Source organism: Mixophyes fleayi, chromosome 2 (assembly GCF_038048845.1).
Source record: "Mixophyes fleayi isolate aMixFle1 chromosome 2, aMixFle1.hap1, whole genome shotgun sequence".
Taxonomy (NCBI): Eukaryota; Metazoa; Chordata; class Amphibia; order Anura; family Limnodynastidae; genus Mixophyes; species Mixophyes fleayi.
This window is the reverse complement of record NC_134403.1, coordinates 54,334,526-54,353,153: the sequence shown is the minus strand read 5'-3', so window position 1 is coordinate 54,353,153 and position 18,628 is coordinate 54,334,526. Positions and strand designations below refer to the sequence as shown.

Here is an 18,628-nt window from a genome sequence, read left to right as displayed (position 1 = left end):
TCAGGAGCAAGTAAGATATCTGATATATTTTTTCATGTGTATAAAGCTGTGACAGTTAATGGTTATATTGTTATATATTATATTATATTGTATGCTGTTATTGATTTATTGCGAGTTTTTTGTGTTAACTTGGTGTGCATAGTAAGAAGTGGTGCGCCACTTTCATCCACACTTGTTTTATTACTGTATTGTATTGTTTGCACTATTATTTCAAATTATACCAAAGTATATTTTTCTATAAAATTACAAAGCTGCATTTAGGATTTCCATTTAAATAAATGTGCCTGGCTGGCTTTTGCAGCACACATTTTGTCACAGAGTGTTAATACTGGGCAGGGGGTTTCCCGAATCTCCCCCTGGTGTATCTTTTGAACACCCCCCAGAAGAGAAAGCAGAGATTCGGGTGGAGGCACTGAAAACCAAGTACCAAGGTGAGAAGCATCTGCGTGGTTCAATATATATATACCCTCACAACGCTTAATACACAAGGGGGTGTTACATATAATTTCATTTACATTTGCTGTTCTTGCTCACTTTTAAGATAACGTCTGGTAGTAGCTCCCATGGCTTTGTTTTCTCCCGATTTTTTAAACCCAGTAAAAGTACATCTCTTAAGCTAGGTAGACACCTATGTAATTATCATGGAGATCACACGATTGTTCAGATATTGCAAGAGTTTGTATGTTCTTATGATCAGGTTTTATCGTACCAAAGCATGTTACATCTGTTGATTTGGTTTTCTAAACTTCCTAAAAATCACGATCAACAATAGAACAATGTATTTTCAGCAGATGGTTATGAGATAAAGAGCACAGATCTGAAGGTAAATCGTGTAAGTGTACACACATGAATCGGCATGCTCATCAGGATCTAATCATTGGTGAAATGGTTAGAGATATTGCATCTGAAGTATGACTGTATAGGTGTGTACCCAGCTTAAGGGGATTTTTTCTGCTAAATGATTGAAAAGCATCTCATCTCTACAGTAGCAAGTCCGCTATCTTTCCTGGGATAATTAATGCAACACAAGTTTGCGGCCTCGTTCCACAAGACCAATTTTACTGATATTTTAACAGGACTTAAGTGTACATACAATGAGTTTTCTTACATATTGGCTCCTGGGAGACACTCTGAGCTCAATAAGCCATTAAACAAATCTCAAAACTGGCTGCACTTCTAACAAATGAGTTCACGCCACACTCGGTGATCCAAGCATAAGTCATTTAATACTTTAAAGCTAACTGCCTTTTCAGATTTACTACGGAGCTTGTGTCTATTTGGCAGCACAATGGTTAGCATTGCTGCATCTCAGCACTGGGGTCATGGGTCCGATTCAAACTAGTGTCCTATCGGTGTGGAGCTTGCATGTTCTCTACATATTTGCGTGGCTTTCCGCCAGGTGCTCCGGTTTCCTCCCACTCTCCAAAAACATACTGATAGGATTAATTATGCATAGTGTGTCCTAGTGAAATCAGCTTTCTCCTTTTTCTCTAAACGCAAACAGAGTTCAAAACAGGACATGTGACAATATCCTCAGCATGTCTAATGGGAAGAACATTCTATGACCATTTCCTATGACCAGATGGGCAGGAAAAACAAACACCTTAAGCCACAGGTGAGTACACGTCTATTCCATAAACATGTACAAGTTTTCCACTGGACAAACTATACATGGCCTGGAGAGGACCTGCTCAGAATGCATAGCAGTGTACACATTCATATTATATGGGATGCTGTGGAGGGTTTGGTGACTGAACTGGTTATTGGTTGTCTCTTCTTTGCACATAGTTTAGTTTTCCTTATTTATTGTACAGTTTATGACTTATTGTGTACTAAAGATACCATTGTCTGTGTGATCTATCAACCCCTAGGTACCTACTTTTGATCTTTTGATTTGCTGAGCAGGACTCCATTTAAAATGGACTCCAGCTTAAAATATAAAAACACACTTAAAAAGATATATCAATTATGACAATACATTGACATTAGCAACACATCCCAGTCAATAATCAATGTTCACTACTGATAACTAAATGTTTGTATTTTTCTATACTATCCTTGATCAGTGCTAAATATTAATGCCTCTTTGTACTGTGACACACAGCTTACATCACTCCAATGCTCATTAGAAAACACCCCCTAATGTCCCAGCCACAAGAGAGATTATAGATCAATTTGTACATTGGAAGTGGCAAAAACTGTAATAGGCAACTACTGACCCTGGCTGCCCCTAGGTCCATCTCTCATGATGCTCAGCTTGTCAACCTCAAAGACTAAAGCGATAGAATTCTTCCCATGTAACAGAAATGGTGCATTATTTCTTCTTTAAAAATGTCCCCAGAAATAAGAGACTTGGAACAACATCCCACGCTTCCATTTATGAAGAATCATAAGACAACTCTTCAGTAATTCTTTCATTTTTAAAACCTTTTCTGTACTTCTGAAGGTGGAATAGCAAATAGCACAACACATGTCTGATTCTTATTGATGTTAAAAGCAAACTAGTCCCCTGAGCATTAAGGAATAATGTGTTACACATTGTTCTCAGAAAATCATGGCATATCATGCAATGCATAAACAGACACGTAGATGGCGCTGTGGCCAGAGTTCTCTTTGAGGAATGTTGATGGGCAAGGAAAAAATATGACAGCTCCCACTGTAGATGATGCAAGCTGTCAGCACAGCTAACTAAATGAGAAACCATTTACATATCTACAAGGCATATTTTCTCATTGACCTGGATAATTGACAATCTGGGCTCTGTCTATGGACATTACTGCAGTCCAGTAAATTACTAAGTATAAATCACATTTTAATACCATTAAAGGCTGTATGATTGTCTTCCTTCCTCAGAGACATGTTTTAAACAATTGCATTGTACAAACATGAACTAATGTGCCTTATTAAATCAAAAGTTCTGATGTTGCAGTCATCTTATATTTCTATTTTATGAGTACTTGTAAAAGCTACATAGTGCATAAATAACGGAGATAATTTTAAGGGAATAGCAATTTTACACTGCAGTCTGTGCAGCAACAGAGTCTATGATTAGTGGCAATGGTTTTGGGTTACAGCAAGTCATTCCTTTTCTTGTAGAGACTAATACAGAACAACATGCTTCTACTATAGAAGTGACACCAATGTTGGGATTAGTGACCGTGACCGCTCAGCAGGGTTAGGAAGCCTATGGCTCTCCAGCTGTTGTGAATCTGTACTAATTGTAGAAACTGTAAACTTAAATTCCTGGTACTTGTAGATCTACAACAGTGGAAAGGACATAGGTAGCTCTAGTGGTGACTTCGGTTCAGTAAACATTACTTTATAACTGAAACAGTAAATTTGTCTGTGCATAGGGGAGCGGAAAGGACGGATACCCAACATTATGTTTCCATTGGTTTAATAGCTCTGATAAGGTTATCAGGCTGTATTTAAAAATGAGGTTGAGATGTGAAAACTGAAATAAATTACAATGCAGTTATTACAAATATAAATGAGTTATAACAGATGTATTATCCCCTAAAGAAATGTAGGAGTCTTCTACAGAACTAGTTTGGCCCTCACCGATGTTTCCCCACTTAATCCCCAATCACATCTACGGCATGGATAAGTAGTGACATATGTTAAATAAGACAAGATAGGTAATCATTGTATGGCTGGCAGTGATGACAGTGCTTAAAGTATTCCAGGAAGGTTTCCTTTTAAGAGGGAAGACAAAGAAAGCGGCACACATCTGTAGGACATTACTTACCAAGGCCTTTGGGATTAATCCCGCTACTGTCTGTAGGATTTACAACCCAGTAGTAATATTTCAGAGTGTGCATTAGCTGTAATACTGTTCCCACCCTACGGATGGTGGTATAGATCGTGGCAGTGCCGATAAACTCAGCTGATAAGTAGGTGTACAAGGAAAGCTGCACCTGAAACATACAAGGGAGCAATTACAATACATGGCAAAAAATGTACAGCCCTCTATATCCTGAGGGTGTTTGGTTTGTTATTGTATATGTGATACCTGTTCATGTTTTACTTATTGTAGAGCCCTGTGCAAAACAAAAAGGCTTACTTTATAATAATAATAATAATAATAATAATAATAATATTAAGCTGAATCCTCACAGACAGGTAAACAGCAAATTACTCCAGCAGCTGTGGCTATTATGGCAGTTACTGGCACCTTGCTGGTCAATACGGTTCTAAAATCTCACATAAACATATGAGAGAAAATGAGTGGAGATTTGTGTAAAAACACAGAGACGATGTGTGTCCTTGGACGGTCCGGAGACTCATCACGTCCTCTCACGCTGAATGTAATCTGTCCATAAGACTGGGATTTTGTATCAAGTAACGAATACAAAAAAATATATATATGCACAAAAAGGGGCTGTAACCCATGGCAACCAATCACATCCCATCCTCATTTTAGGACAGATAAAGTGTAAGCCCATTTATTGCTATTCGTTAAAGCACATTTCCCCACATTGCTCTGTTGGTATTTTCAGGGAGAATGTCACTTGGGCAGAGAATCCTATACAAGTGCAGGAACCAGCACTGATGCGGTGTTACCTTTGCTGGAGTGTGTATCCAGATGGCAGGGTTGAAGAGGATATGATCACAAAGCTGCTTAAGTAAAGGTGCCCCATGAGACAATCCGTCCAGGTACTTTGCAAATGACAGAAACTGTTCCAGCACTGCTCTAGTTATGTGAACCCTAGAGGACTACAAGGGAAAAGGACATAACATTATAAACCTTAACCATTGACTTACGAGACACAGTCAAATAACACAGGACATTCAGCGCAGTAAGACTTTATACAGGCTTTGCCATACTCCTTTCAATGTCATTAGTTTTTGTTTTTAAACAGTAGAAAAAGAAACACAGGCAAAATGTTCAGTGTTCAACGAACGGATGTGAACAGACCCTTAAAGGAAAATACTACATTGAAAACAAGGAGACTCCCCTACAGCTAAAAAAAAAAATTAAACTAAACTATAGAGCGGTCACCATTTGTCTGAAATGAAGGGTACCTGGAACTAGGTCTATTGGTTCAACATCTATTCCATGGGTTCCCACCTCTTACAAAAGGAAATAAAATACAAAAAAAGTGCTGACAAAAGGCTGTTTATGGAATTTGTTTAGTCATGCCCATATGGCTTGAGTCTTACACCAAATGGTTATTCCAGTACCAAGCTGCCATTCACATGTATGTAACGCTGCCTTACACTGGTCCCCTACACATAATGTAGGCAGCCATTTTGCTGACTGAATCAATAACCAGGATCATGTGACAACATTGAGGCATAATACACTTTTGCTAGTTATTAGTGTATTGGGTTATTCCACACTGTATTTGAGTAACATGTACACCAGGTCATCTGTGTGAAGAGCTTATAACAAGAGCAGGGGGAAACCTAATCAATAAACATTACAATTAGTGAACCAACATAGGAGATTGACTCACTGAAGGTCACATGATCACATCTGGCTCCACCCACAACCAGAGGATTCCAATGGATCCTCGACCAGAGTGGGGCCTCCGTGTTCTCCCTGTGTTTGTGGGGTTTCCTCCAGTTTCATCCCAAATCCAAAAACATACTGGTAGGTTAAATGACTGCTGACAAAAATGGACAATTCTCTGTACAGCGCTGGGTAATATGGTGTTCTTCTCTCTAGCTTCACAATATATGAGAACACCACACCCTAAGCTTGCTATATTCCTCTTCTGCTGGGAAAACACTACAACACAGAGATTTGTAACCCAACTTGTTACCAGCTGTAAAACTATTGCCACGGTCCCAGTGTCCCATGTTCTTAAACACACTGAGGCTTATCAAAATCACTTCAAGCAGAAACCTTCTAGTAGTAAGATTACACATATCTACTGATAATAACTCAATTTAACATTTAAATTAACGTAATACGGGTTACAGAAAATCCCAATAATCTTGTACTGTATTGTAAGAGAAATAGCCACGAAATGTTACAGTTTGAAAAGATGTCAGGAAAATGACAATGTAACAAGAAACACTGAAAACTTGAGCTGTATTATGCTTACTGACGTATGTGACATACTACAACATCTCACCTTTTCCAAAAGGTAGCCGATGACTAAGAAGCCTTTTCCACCCAGCATCTGCTCCTGCATGGCCACCGAGCTCTTCAGCAGCTCCACCAGGAACGCCAGGAGTGTCGCACTGGAAATAGGTCACATTTAGTCACTCTGCTTTACAGTAAGAACACAGCATATCGACTCTTTTAAAAAGGGTGCAGATCATTTATGGCATCTTACATAATCTAGAAGATGCCCTGGTGTAAGGTTGGCATCATATGGGCGTTGAGTCTGCTGTGTTTTTATTTTCATACTGCTATCTTGAAATGAATGGGTTTTGCCTATAGGGTGCCGCCATGTGCACATTCCCTACCGGCATCATTCAGCGCTAGCTGCAAAATAGCTCAAGCAAAAAAATACTTCAGAAGTAATTCTCCTGCACTTGTCACAAGATCAGTGAAATAGCTGGATGCTATGTAGCACTTTTCAGGCAGTTTCCTTCTGTCAGCAGGAACATCAGACTGAAGAGACATTCCTCAGCTACTTTACTGCTGCATGGAAAGTTCAACACTAAGGGGCATATTCAATTGTCACGGGATTCCACGGCGTTAAAACTACTACCGTTATAGCTGGATTTCAGCTCGCGGCTCAGGGAGCTGCGAGCTGAAATCCAGCAAGAAAACTACCGCAATAACGTTTTTTCTGCGCACTATTACGGTAATAGTGCATTGAGCACGAGATTTTCGGCGTTTCCGCCGACAATTGAATATGCCCCTAAGGGCGCTGACACACAGGTTATTTTCACTCAACGACTAGGCACAGTGTCTATTTGCTCCAAATTATAATAATTAATTTTTTATGCGGGAAGCCGAGATGCTATCACACGAGCGGTTTTTATGGAGCCGAATTTTCTTTTAACTTAGAAAGATTTTTTTTGTGTTTGTAAAATAAAGCAAAACAAACATAACAATGTATCATGGTTACAGTCAATTATATCAGATATTCAGACTTTTACATTGTTAACAAATAACAAGACAGCAAAAGTAAAAACATAATCCAGAAATAGATGGGGTGGGGAGGGGAAGGGAGAGTGGAGCGGCTTTTAAAATGTAGTGAGTGGCGTTTTGGACAAGTGTTAAATAAATAAAAACACTTTCCAATTGAAAGTAAATTATATTTAAGCAGACTTTTCAAGCGCTTATTATAAGATGTGGGACGTTTCACTTTTTAAGCTAAAATAAAAACACTATCAAAATTAGACCCGAGTTCTTCTGAAACTGGAGAAGAGCCTGTATGACACCACCATAAAGTTAGCCCCACATGCTGCTCGGATCATAGTGCAATTTGGGTGGTCAGTGCTACATCATCGTTAAACGACCGATAGGAATGTCTGTGGCAGAGACCTAGTTGCTGTTTAAGGCTCTTGTACAATACCCTACATTCAGAAGTATAAAACAGAGTCATGCCAGTGCGTGTCTATTCTGCAAACCACATTTATTGCTATAGTTCCTTCCAAATGCCACAACCAACAATGGGCACATGTAAAAGATCACAGACTCAGCAGCAGTTTAGTTGTATCTTGTAAATATATGTCCTGTCCTTTCCCCAAAGCATATTTATAAGAGTTCAAAAAGAAGCATATCTGATGTTTTAAAGACACAAATATGATGAAGAGTTCCAGTACTGTGAATAGGTGTTCTGTCAGATTAGGGAGGTAATGGAGATCTAATATGCCACATTTTGCATGACTTCAAATTCAACATTAACACACCTTATAATAATGCAGTTTTGAAATGGATTTAGCACCATGTGTTAAATCTAAGAACTTTAAAGAAGCCATTTGCAACTACAAAATTCAACATTATACCCCCAACAATCTGTCATATTCCTGTAACTGTGGTTCTCACACTGTTAAGAAGATTATTCAGCCTGCGAGCGAAAGAAGCAATTTCCTTAGGGAGAAAGGCAATGAACAGAAAGTTTATACAAAAACGTTTGAAAAGTGTGTGCCTCAAGACCTAAGAGAGACTGGTTATATCAGAGTTTAGATATTTTTACACAGTATATTAAAGAAAGCCTTGAAAATATTCCCATTAAATCTACAATGAAGACAGTCCCAGCAGCATGGCTATACGCTTCTATTCATGCAAGAGGGCAGAGGCTACTTTTGGTTCATAATGTACTTTTTTCCTTTTTGTTAAAGTGGCTGTGAACTACAGAAAACCCCCTGCTTCTCAGATAGGCGATGTAGAGTTTTGTAACATTACCTAAATCATCAACTTCTGGTATTCTAGATAATTGCAAGACAGGACCTTCTTGTATTCTTGCCAATTTCTACATAAAATGTTACATGATTAAATAAAATCACAAAAGGTTCTGCTCCTTGCTGACCACTTCTGACATTTTGAAAACGAAAGAATTCAGATTAAACCACATTTAGCCATTTTACTGCACTGCAGACCAATTCATAAGATGTTTAAACGGAAGCTTTAATCATGTTAACTATTTTATTTTGTTTTAAACAAGAGCATTACATGTCCAGGACTGCAATTTTAGTCAAGTTATCTATGTGTATTTGAGCCAGACCCAAAATGAAACTAACCTCGACTTGTTATGGAAATTGTCTAAATAAATATGTATGACATGGACTATGTGAGATAGTAAGACGAACACCTCACAGCTGTAATAGTACTAGGGGGAAATTATATGGACTGTGAGATCGTAAGACAAACACGCCACAGCAGTAACAGGACTAGGGGGAAAGATATGGACTATGTGAGTTAGTAAGACGAACACGTCATAGCAGTAACAGGACTAGGGGGAAAGATATGGACTATGTGAGTTAGTAAGACGAACACGTCACAGCAGTAACGGGTCTAGGGGTAAATGATATGGACTATGTGAGATAGTAAGACGAACACCTCACAGCAGTTACAGGACTAGGGGGAAATGATAAACACATGGAAATAGAACAAACACCTGTTGAAAGAATTTACAGCCTAAATAAACAATATTCCAGTAGGGGTAAGCGCAGGATTTTGACTAAGTCATCTAACTGCACCGCAATGCAAACATGAGGCAATGCAAGGGCTTGTGCAATGGCTGTGCAATGGCTTCCCTTGATATTTTAATCACACAGTCTGGCATTAAAGCCATCTGTAATATCCCTGTCTCCGCTTGCTTACATCCTGGTCATAAAACACTACATCGACTGAGGTTTACCTCTGAAAAAAGATGTCTGCTCCCTGAAGCACTCAGATAGTACATAACATTTTAGATGTGGACAAGGGGTAGACTATGCCCTGTTCTGGACTGTAAAGATTATGCTACATTAAGTGCACAGAAGCATCAGACCAGCAGCCAAACTAGAAAAGAAGATTTTTGTACTTACGGTAAATCTTTCTCCGATTCCATCTGGGGGACACTGCTACCATGGGGTTGTATGAGGGCGCATGGAGTTGGCACTTAAATAGTTAACAACTAAGTTTGCTGGTGACTCCCTCCCCCTCTGCAATCCCACAGACCTCAGTAATACAAAAGAAAAGGGCTCAACACCACAACTAACTGTAGAACAGCAAAAGGGAGGGAAAAAGAGTGTTCTCCAGATGGAATCGGAGAAAGATTTATCGTAAGTACAAATATCTTCTTTTCTCCTTCATCCACTCTGGGGGACACTGCAACCATGGGGACCTTCTAAAGTAGCCCCTAAGGGAGGGAATCCTTTGGTCTACTAGCCCGCAAAACACTGCGGCCGAAACTGGCGTCCGCAGATGCAAAAATGTTGAACTGGCAAAACCTCGTAAAGGTATGAACTGAGGACCAGGTTGCCACCCTACCCAGCTGGTTTGCAGATGCTCCATGGCGAGCAGCACAGGAAGCCCCCACCGCACAGGTAGAGTGCACCGTAAGAACCTGAGGCACAGGTAGATTTCTACACACACAAGCAAGCTTAATCATAGATCTGATCCGACGAGCAATGGTCTGCTTGGTGGATGGTCAACCTCTCCTATGACATTCGTAAAGAACAAAAAAAAGTCAGTCCTGCAACCAGCAGAAGTCCTGTCCACATAAACCCGTAAAGCCCAGACCACGACCAGACTAACAGTGGAAGAAGGCCCAGAAGGAGCTATCCTCTCTCTAAAGGCCGGAACCACCATCTCATGATTTAAATAAAAACCAGGAGCCACCCTAGACAAGACAGTAGGTACAGTCCTATGAACCGTCCTATTATCATGGAACACCAGATAAAGACCCCTACGGGACAAGGCTCCAAGCTCCGACAGACGTTGAGTAGATGCAATGGCCAGCAAAAACACCACCTTCCACGTCAATAAATGCAGATCAGCCGACTCCAGGGGTTCGAATGGAGGCCGCTGAAGAACCTCAATAACGAAGTTCAAATCCCACGGGGCCAACGGAGGAACGTTGGGAGGCTGAACATGAATAACCCCCCCTTGAAGGAAAGTGCAAACGTCAGGGAGGAAAGCCAACTGGCGCTGAAAGAACATAGAAAGCACAGAGACCTGAACCTTCAAAGAACTCAGTCTAAGTCCCACCTCTAACCCATCCTGAAGACCAGAAAACGGTTAATATGAAAAAGGTAGGGTTATGACACTTCTTCCCTACAGTACATAGATCCTCCACACCTTGTGATAGATCTTAGCTGATACCGGCTTCTGAGCCTTTATGAGGGTCTCCACTAACCTGGAAGAGAACCTCCTCAACCGTCAGAGGTGGGCTTCAACAGCCACGCCATTAAATCCAGCCGAGGCAAGTGCGGATGGTGTAAATGATTCTTAACTGAAAATATCGGACCTGAGAGGAAAAGCCCAGCCTGACCCTTCCACTAGAAGCAAGATGTTGGCAAATCAAAGCCAACCGAGCCAATTCGGTGCCACCAGAATGATCGGAAAACTTTCCAACAGTACTCGTCTTAGAACCCGAGGAACCATCGGAATTTGGTGGAAAGTGATATCCTAAACAGGAGTCCAACCTCATGGACATTACCTCTACAGCCAGAGAAACTCTGGTTCTTGTGCAGAATTTTGGAACCTAGTGATTGTGTCTGGATGCCATCAGATCCAGATCTGGCAGGCCCATTTCCAAACTAACTCTTGAAACACCTGAGGATGCAGTTCCCATTCTCCCGGAAGGATTGCATGCCTTCTGAGATAATCCGCTTCTAGTTGTTCACTCCGGGAATAAACACTGCCGAAATCGCTGGAACAAATTTCTCCACCCACAAGAAGACCTGTTCCGCAACCTGCATTGCTTCTGCACTTCTTGTTCCTCCTTGGCAATTTACATATGCCACTGCAGTGACATTGAAGGATTGGAGGTGGATTGGTTTTCCTTGAAGGAGAGACTGAGCTCCCTGGAGGGCTAACAGCATGGCTCTTAGCTCGAGAACATCTATGGGCCTCCTGTCTTTCCAAAGACCCTGGAGACGAAGCTGGAGAACAACAGCTCCCCAGCCCTTCAGACTAGTATCTGTGGTCACCAGAATCCAAGACCACAGGACAAAAGATCAGCCCATCATCAGAAGCTCTTGAACTAGCCACCATTTCAGAGGCTGACAAGTCTCTCTGGAGAGTCCGATTAGTTGGGTCACTAGATGAAAAAGGGGGACACGATCAATGTCTTCGTAGATTCCACTAGAACGTGCGAGAGTGAAAACAACAGTATGGGAGGGTTTCGAACATAGATACCATCAACCTTAGAATCCCCATGCCCAAGCACATGGAAGGACCAGGGTGACTCAGGATTAACCATACAGAGAGTTGTAGGGATCTGTAGAGAAGGTTCTGGAAAAAGAACTTCCAGAAAAGAAAAGTGGTGTCCATTATTAATCCTAGAAACCTCATTCTCTGTGAGGGTATCAACTGGGATCTGGAATAATTGATTATCCAACCGTGTTGCTCCAGAATTCGAATAGACAGGGTCAGATGCTAATAGAGAAAAGGACCTGATAAGTCTTTGAGGAGAAAATAGTCCAAATGCAGAATAATGTTCTCTCCCAAGGCACGTAAACTTTCTGCCATTACCGCCATCATCTTTGTGAAAACTCTCTGGGCTGTGGAAAGCTCTGAATTGATTATGGGAGCTTCCTACTGTAAAAACAAAGGACTGATCCTATCCGAAACTTGTCTACTCGTAGATGTTGGTTTAGCCCCTTGAGGTTTAGAAATGATCAAAATGAACCGTCCTGATTGGGCATCAAGAACAGGTTTGAATAAAGCCCCGGTGTTTCTGCCACTCTGGACATGATCCCCAAGTTCCAGATATCTTAGGTGTACGCCGCTCACTATTTGAATAATTGTAGGTGACTCCCTACCTCCACAGTCGCGAGGAGAGGAAGGTTTAGTCATGCGGATTATATTGTTTTTTTATTTTATTTTATTTTATTTTAAGATATTGGGATTCGGACATCTTCTAGAGTAAGCATCTCTACCCGTTTGCAACTGTCCTCAAATTGCAAGGAGACTACCTCTATTGGCGGGCTGAACTTGATAGCCCGTGTTCACAAGAAAGGATTTCCAAAAAGACCCAAAACACGTAGTTCGTGATTCAGGGGCATTCACTGGCAGTAAAGTACCTTTACCTCCGGTTGCTTGGCTAATCATACTACCCAACACAATCCTGTGTCAATATATATACCAGAATAATCCTCACAATAGAAGAATCTAAACAATAAGTTGATAACTATGTGAAGGAATTAGTAAATATTCTACAGAAATATATTTGTACAGATATGTGTAAGGCAAAACTGATGTAAGGTACTCATCCCTCCAGAACCATGTCTAGGATAGAGTACCCACAGATAGAAAACAACCTGTCAGACAGACAGAGAATACTGCTGATCAGTGGCAGGGATACCTGTAGTACCCACAGACAGAGAGAAGCCTGTCAGTCACACACAGTATATACTGCTGATCAGTAGCAGTGATACCTGTAGTACCCACAGACAGAGAGAAGCCTGTCAGTCACACACAGTATATACTGCTGATCAGTGCTTGTGAAGTAAAACTGCTCAGGAGTTTCTTCAACTGTCTACTGTCCAGTTCCGTGAATTGGCTTAAAGGAACAGACCAATTTGTGAAGGGGGAGCAGTCCTATAGGAAAATAACATGCTCCTCCTCAGTTTTTATATATTTAAAAAGAAACAGACAGGCCATAAATAATCACAGCACAGAGATAGTAGAACCACACTTGTTTTGACCCTGGCTAATGCCTCAAAACAGTATGGTAATAAAACTCTTAATAAAATTATGTCTCATAATCATTGACTGAACACTCATGTAAAATACTGTCTGCATTAACTTTAGAGCTTTCTACAATAACCCTCTAAACTGTAGATTATATATATATATATATATATATATATATATATATATATATACACATACATACACACACACACAGTGTTATCTCTATTACCACAAGGAGCCTCATTAACTAGTTATTCCCCAGTGAGGTACTTGGCTGCTGAGGACAGTGTCACACTGAGCACAAACAGCCCCCTGGGGCTAGATATACTAAGCTGCAGGTTTGAAAAAGTGGAGATGTTGCCTATAGCAACCAATCAGATTCTAGCTTTCATTTATTTAGTACCTTCTACAAAATGATAGCTAGAATCTGATTGGTTGCTATAGGCAACATCTCCACTTTTTCAAACCCACAGCTTAGTAAATCTAGCCCTCGGTCTCTTTACCCCACAGATAATTTGACAGGTATTGTGAACAGGTATAAAATTCTGCACAAGAATTCTTGTTCTTATCAGACATTATATTTCTTTTCTTTTTTTTTAAAGGAATACAGATTAGGCAACTTTCACAGAGAAAAATACAGTAAAATAATTGCTAGTTCTGACTGGCTGATAGCCTCAAAACAGTCAAATAAATATCTGTGGTAATAATAATGTAAAAGTGGAAGATATTGTATAAAATCACCTAAGTGCAGATAGATATGCCTTCTGTAAATACGTGTATATATACATATAAACCCCCCAAAAAAAAAAATAAAAAAAAAATATATATATATATATATATATATATATATATATATATATATATATATACACACACATATATACATATATATACACCCACATACATATACACCCACATACATATACATACTCTGCTGACTTATATCATAAACAACTGGGGTACTTAGTGCAATTGTCAATAAAGGGAAGTCAGCAGCAGATGGATTCTCCATTATTTCAGTCAGGAATCCTCTGAGGTAAACTCTAGCTCAATTTTCCCGCCTTTGGAGTGTACCAATCAGCAGGGGGAGGTCTCCTTTACACTCCCAGCACTGGTGTTTTCTTTTTTTTTTTTTTTTTTATATATATCCCCTATGGGGTACTTAGCTGACACAAAGAGGAATTGTGAGGAGAAGCCAGAAGCAGTAGAACTCTCTGAGGTGCCCCTTAAGTCTAACTGCGATGACAGGAAAAGGTGCGAAATATCTCCCGCTCTGGAGCATACCACTGACAACCGGAGAATCTCTCACTCACCCCCGCTGTCTGATGGTTCAAATGCCCATAGGAAGCCTCTATCAGCTCAGACTGCCACACTGCGTTGTGCTCCTGTATCAATGCCCATTCGGAATCCTTCCTAGGGCTCTATGAGATCTAAGTCCCCCCTCTGCCTCAGCTAGGGACTTGGCATCTCCCAGTATGTCCAGTCCTAGGATGGAGTGCGGCACTCTCTGCCTGTGGCAGCGCCTGACCCGTCGGGACAGTGCAGTAACAGTCGCTTAGCGCTGTCACTGCTCTTGATCAATAAACACCACACTGAGCTGTGCGGTCTTTCTTTTATAAATATTCTTCTTTTTTCTTTTTTTTTTTTTTTTTTTTAAGGAAAATGGAGCATTGCTCCATTTGAAATCTGTGAGGAAAAAAATGTTAAATACATCCATCCTCACCTACACTCATACCAATAATCTAATAAAAATAATAAAATCTAAACCTAAGCAGCAGGTACTGCTAAGCAGTACTAAACACAGCCCAACTCCTTGGGCACTTAAACAAAACTAAGGTCTGTGGGATTGCAGAGGGGAGGAGTCAGCAGCAAACTTAGTTGTTAACTATTTAAGTGCCAACTCCATACGCCCTCATACAAGCCCATGGTAGCAGTGTCCCCCAGAGTGGGTGAAGGAGAAAGACATTTAAATGTTGAATAGGACATATTTCCATAAGGTAACCGATGCATTTCTAATGCCTGCTTACTCATACTAATCACCTGTATTTGAATCATGTTATACCAATTTAGTGGGATTGTTTACACATGACTGTAGAATGCAACTAAAAAAAAAAAGTAGGAAACTTACCAAATTTAAAGGTAACCAAACTCATCATGTTTGATGATTGGTATTGTACATAATGGCTATAGGTGTGAGAGGTCCTTGATAAATAGAGGTTATAGTGGGGTTTCCAGGGGAGGAACCACAACCAAAGTACTAATATAGGAAAGGGGGAGGATTCTGTATCATTATTAAACAAAGCAAAATTCCCAATAAATATATCCACCACACTTTGTTTCACCTCTCTGCAGCAGGCTGCCATGTTAGGAGGGAGGTTTTTCTCTAACTAAACAGGCAAACAGTGACTGACTGCTTGGCAGACTTGCTCTGCATAGATTGGTGGATTCATACACAGCAGGAGGAGGGATGTCATAGCAACACAAATAACAGCAATCTCAGTTTTCTGACTTACATCAGATCCCATTAGAACAGGGTGATGAAGATGTGAGAAGGGTTTTAGGTTTAACATAGTGCTGCGGAGGTTAACACTAAATATTGTATTTTATGTTTCAAGGTTTACAGCAGAATATTTCAGCGTTGGAGTTTAGTGGCCTTTATACAATTAAGTCAAATGCCTTATTATATATTGTCAATTTATACAGTGTGCCATGGTGGCATCGTCTATGGATGGAAAACCTGATCATAGCATGCTCTATTCTGCCACATTAAATGGGATATTTAGTATAGACCAACGAGAGAAACACTGAATACCACCTTTAAAAACTTTACATGTAAATATATTTTATTTGTGGTGGTGTCCAAGATAGTCAATACCAGAATAACAAAGGTTATTGTACAAAGTTACATTCTATTCAACTCCTCCATAATTAATTTACATTATTTATCTTTTGTCTTGTGAAGCTTAACAGCCATATTTCCGAAGAAAACATAAATAAACCATTGCTACTTGAGAATCCTTTAATGAGTACTATGCATTCCCATGAGTGCATTTGTTCAGAGGATTGTGAAATCGATGTCTCCTTTGGATGGAATTGCCGGCTATAATCAATAAAAACCTCAATCTGTTTATAGATGCTCATGTTCAACCTTCTCAAAATGCAAAACAATGCAGAAAGCGTTCTACAGTTCACTGGTCTTCAACCATTAAACACTTAAAAGACAAAAATAAAAGTACAAGTGCATCAACATAATTTACATAGCGATCTATAACTCCTTACCAAACCGTGGTTTCCACCTGACTGTCATTCAGCTGCCGATTGTCCAGCTGGGCAAACAGTGGAAAGAGAACCTGGATGCCCCCAATGGAATGGATAGCGCTGTGTATTGAGTGCGTTACTATAGCTTTTACATCCTAAAGATCAATGAGAAGAACAGGAGTTGGGGGAAAGAAGAAGACTTCAGACTTCACCCGGATGAATATCACACATTGCAGAAAAGACAACTGAATTAAAGTATAAAACAACATCATTACAACTAGATATTATTCCAAACACTCATGGACTTTTGGGTGGTACAGTTTTGTTATAGCCGATCTGGCTTAAAGAATGAAAACAAAAATATAAGTGGTACTGAGTTACTAGATACAGTCACAACGTATATATTAAAGCTTCCAAAAGTTGTCACAGCTAAAGTTTGTGATATATAAGGAAAGTATTTTATATGTTAAATAAGGACAAGGCATAGGTTAGCTAGCTAATAAGGTTACAATTAGAAACTTCACAAGTAAGTGAGGCACAGGGGCAGAGAAAGGAAGGCACAAAGGGGCAGTGTGTGCAGGTGGGGGGCTAAAAGAGCGGTAGGGCATGGGGCATCTCCCAGTAGGGTGCGAGAGGTAGCGGGCATGCATTAGAGAGCTATAGCTAGCAGCAGAGAGCTGACATGCTGTAGAGAAGAGAGGGGGCAGTAGAGAACCAGAGCTAACGCTAGAGTGACAAGGCGGGGGACAGAGAGCTCTATATATTACTTTCATACATCAATATGACTTTTTATCACTTTCCGTTTAAATGAAATACACTAGTTTACAACCTCCCGTGAAACCATACATTTTGTAAAGTACGGTATTTCTAAGCCATTCTGTACTTTTTCCATAGAAACTGATAATGCACTGCATATGCCTTTACTTAGAGATCTAGATATCCCACTGCTCCTTCAAATGTCATTTCTGTTTATGCAGAGAGGCAAGATGTAATATGAATCTGTCTGTAGCAGAAGCTATTTTCAGAAAGTGATGTTATGGGTCGGTAAGCAACAGATGCGCCTCTTCTATGTCTTGGCATTCTCTAAAATCATAATATGCATGGCTGCCTGGTCAGCTGTTTGGCAACACAAGATATCTGAACCATTCCTTGAAGTCTCCTATGCTCCTGGTACTCTCTTTTCACCCAATCAGCTCCCACACACTATATCAAACATCAATATGATCATAAAGAAGTGGTATGGAAAGAAAAGGTTAAGTGTGCTGCTAGGACAAGCTTCCGTAAACCTTTGCAAGATCATTGTATGGTTTGGGGGTACTATTACTTGGTTAACAGTAATGAGATATCTCACTAACTTTAATAAATACAGTTACAAGCACATTTAGACATCACTAACATATCTGACACACCTCTGCAGCAATAGTGACCCCTGTAGATCATAATAAGGAACTGCACTAATACATAAAAAAATAAAAAAAAGATTCATTCATAGCTTTTGAAAGATGAATATCCTAGAAACTGTATTAATTTAGTTTTAGTGCTACAAACAAAAAAAATATTTTTAAAGATAGTTTCCATACACTACAACCACCATATTGTAATTTCTAATCATAAATATTTTTTTCCGTCATCGAAAGTTAGAAAAATTGTTATATTTCAAGAAGAAGTTTCCAAGACCTTTAACAAGAAAGCAGGCCTTGTGATATCTGTAGCAGTCATGTACACCAGTAAGGACCTACCTGTAGCATTAATGCATGGGGTGAATGCACAAAGATTGAAGGATTTTCCTTTGGTGAGGATTCAAGGCAGAGCTGGGCGTCAGTGGCCTTGGCGTTATAAGTAAATGCTATACTGCTTGCAAGTTTTCCATCATACAGGACTTGTTTGTGATGTTCAGCCAGGTGAATATCACTCTCAGATTTAAATTTAAATGTACTCTGCAAAGAGAAAGCAAAATAATGGATCAGTTAAAACTACACAATGCAAATGAAAAAATAAATAGATTTATACGTTAAGAGATAGGTTTTAATTTTAACATATAAATCTAACTCATAGCTACAGTAAGTTTACATACATTCTCTCTAACATGTCAGGTCTATAAGGAGATTATCCAGA

At 39.9% G+C, this 18,628-nt stretch overlaps 1 protein-coding gene across 5 annotated transcripts in view; it reads right to left on the bottom strand.

Moving 5' to 3' along the window:
* NBEA (neurobeachin) overlaps positions 1-18,628 on the bottom strand; it is a 468,711-nt gene that overhangs the window by 315,131 nt on the left and 134,952 nt on the right. For all 5 annotated transcript variants that reach the window (XM_075198991.1, XM_075198992.1, XM_075198993.1 and 2 more), the window contains exons 9-13: positions 18,253-18,450; positions 16,535-16,668; positions 6,084-6,192; positions 4,564-4,716; positions 3,749-3,917 (exon numbers count right to left, since the gene is read on the bottom strand). In XM_075198991.1, coding sequence (XP_075055092.1) covers positions 3,749-3,917; positions 4,564-4,716; positions 6,084-6,192; positions 16,535-16,668; positions 18,253-18,450 — 763 coding nt within the window. The remainder of the gene's footprint in view (positions 1-3,748; positions 3,918-4,563; positions 4,717-6,083; positions 6,193-16,534; positions 16,669-18,252; positions 18,451-18,628) is intronic.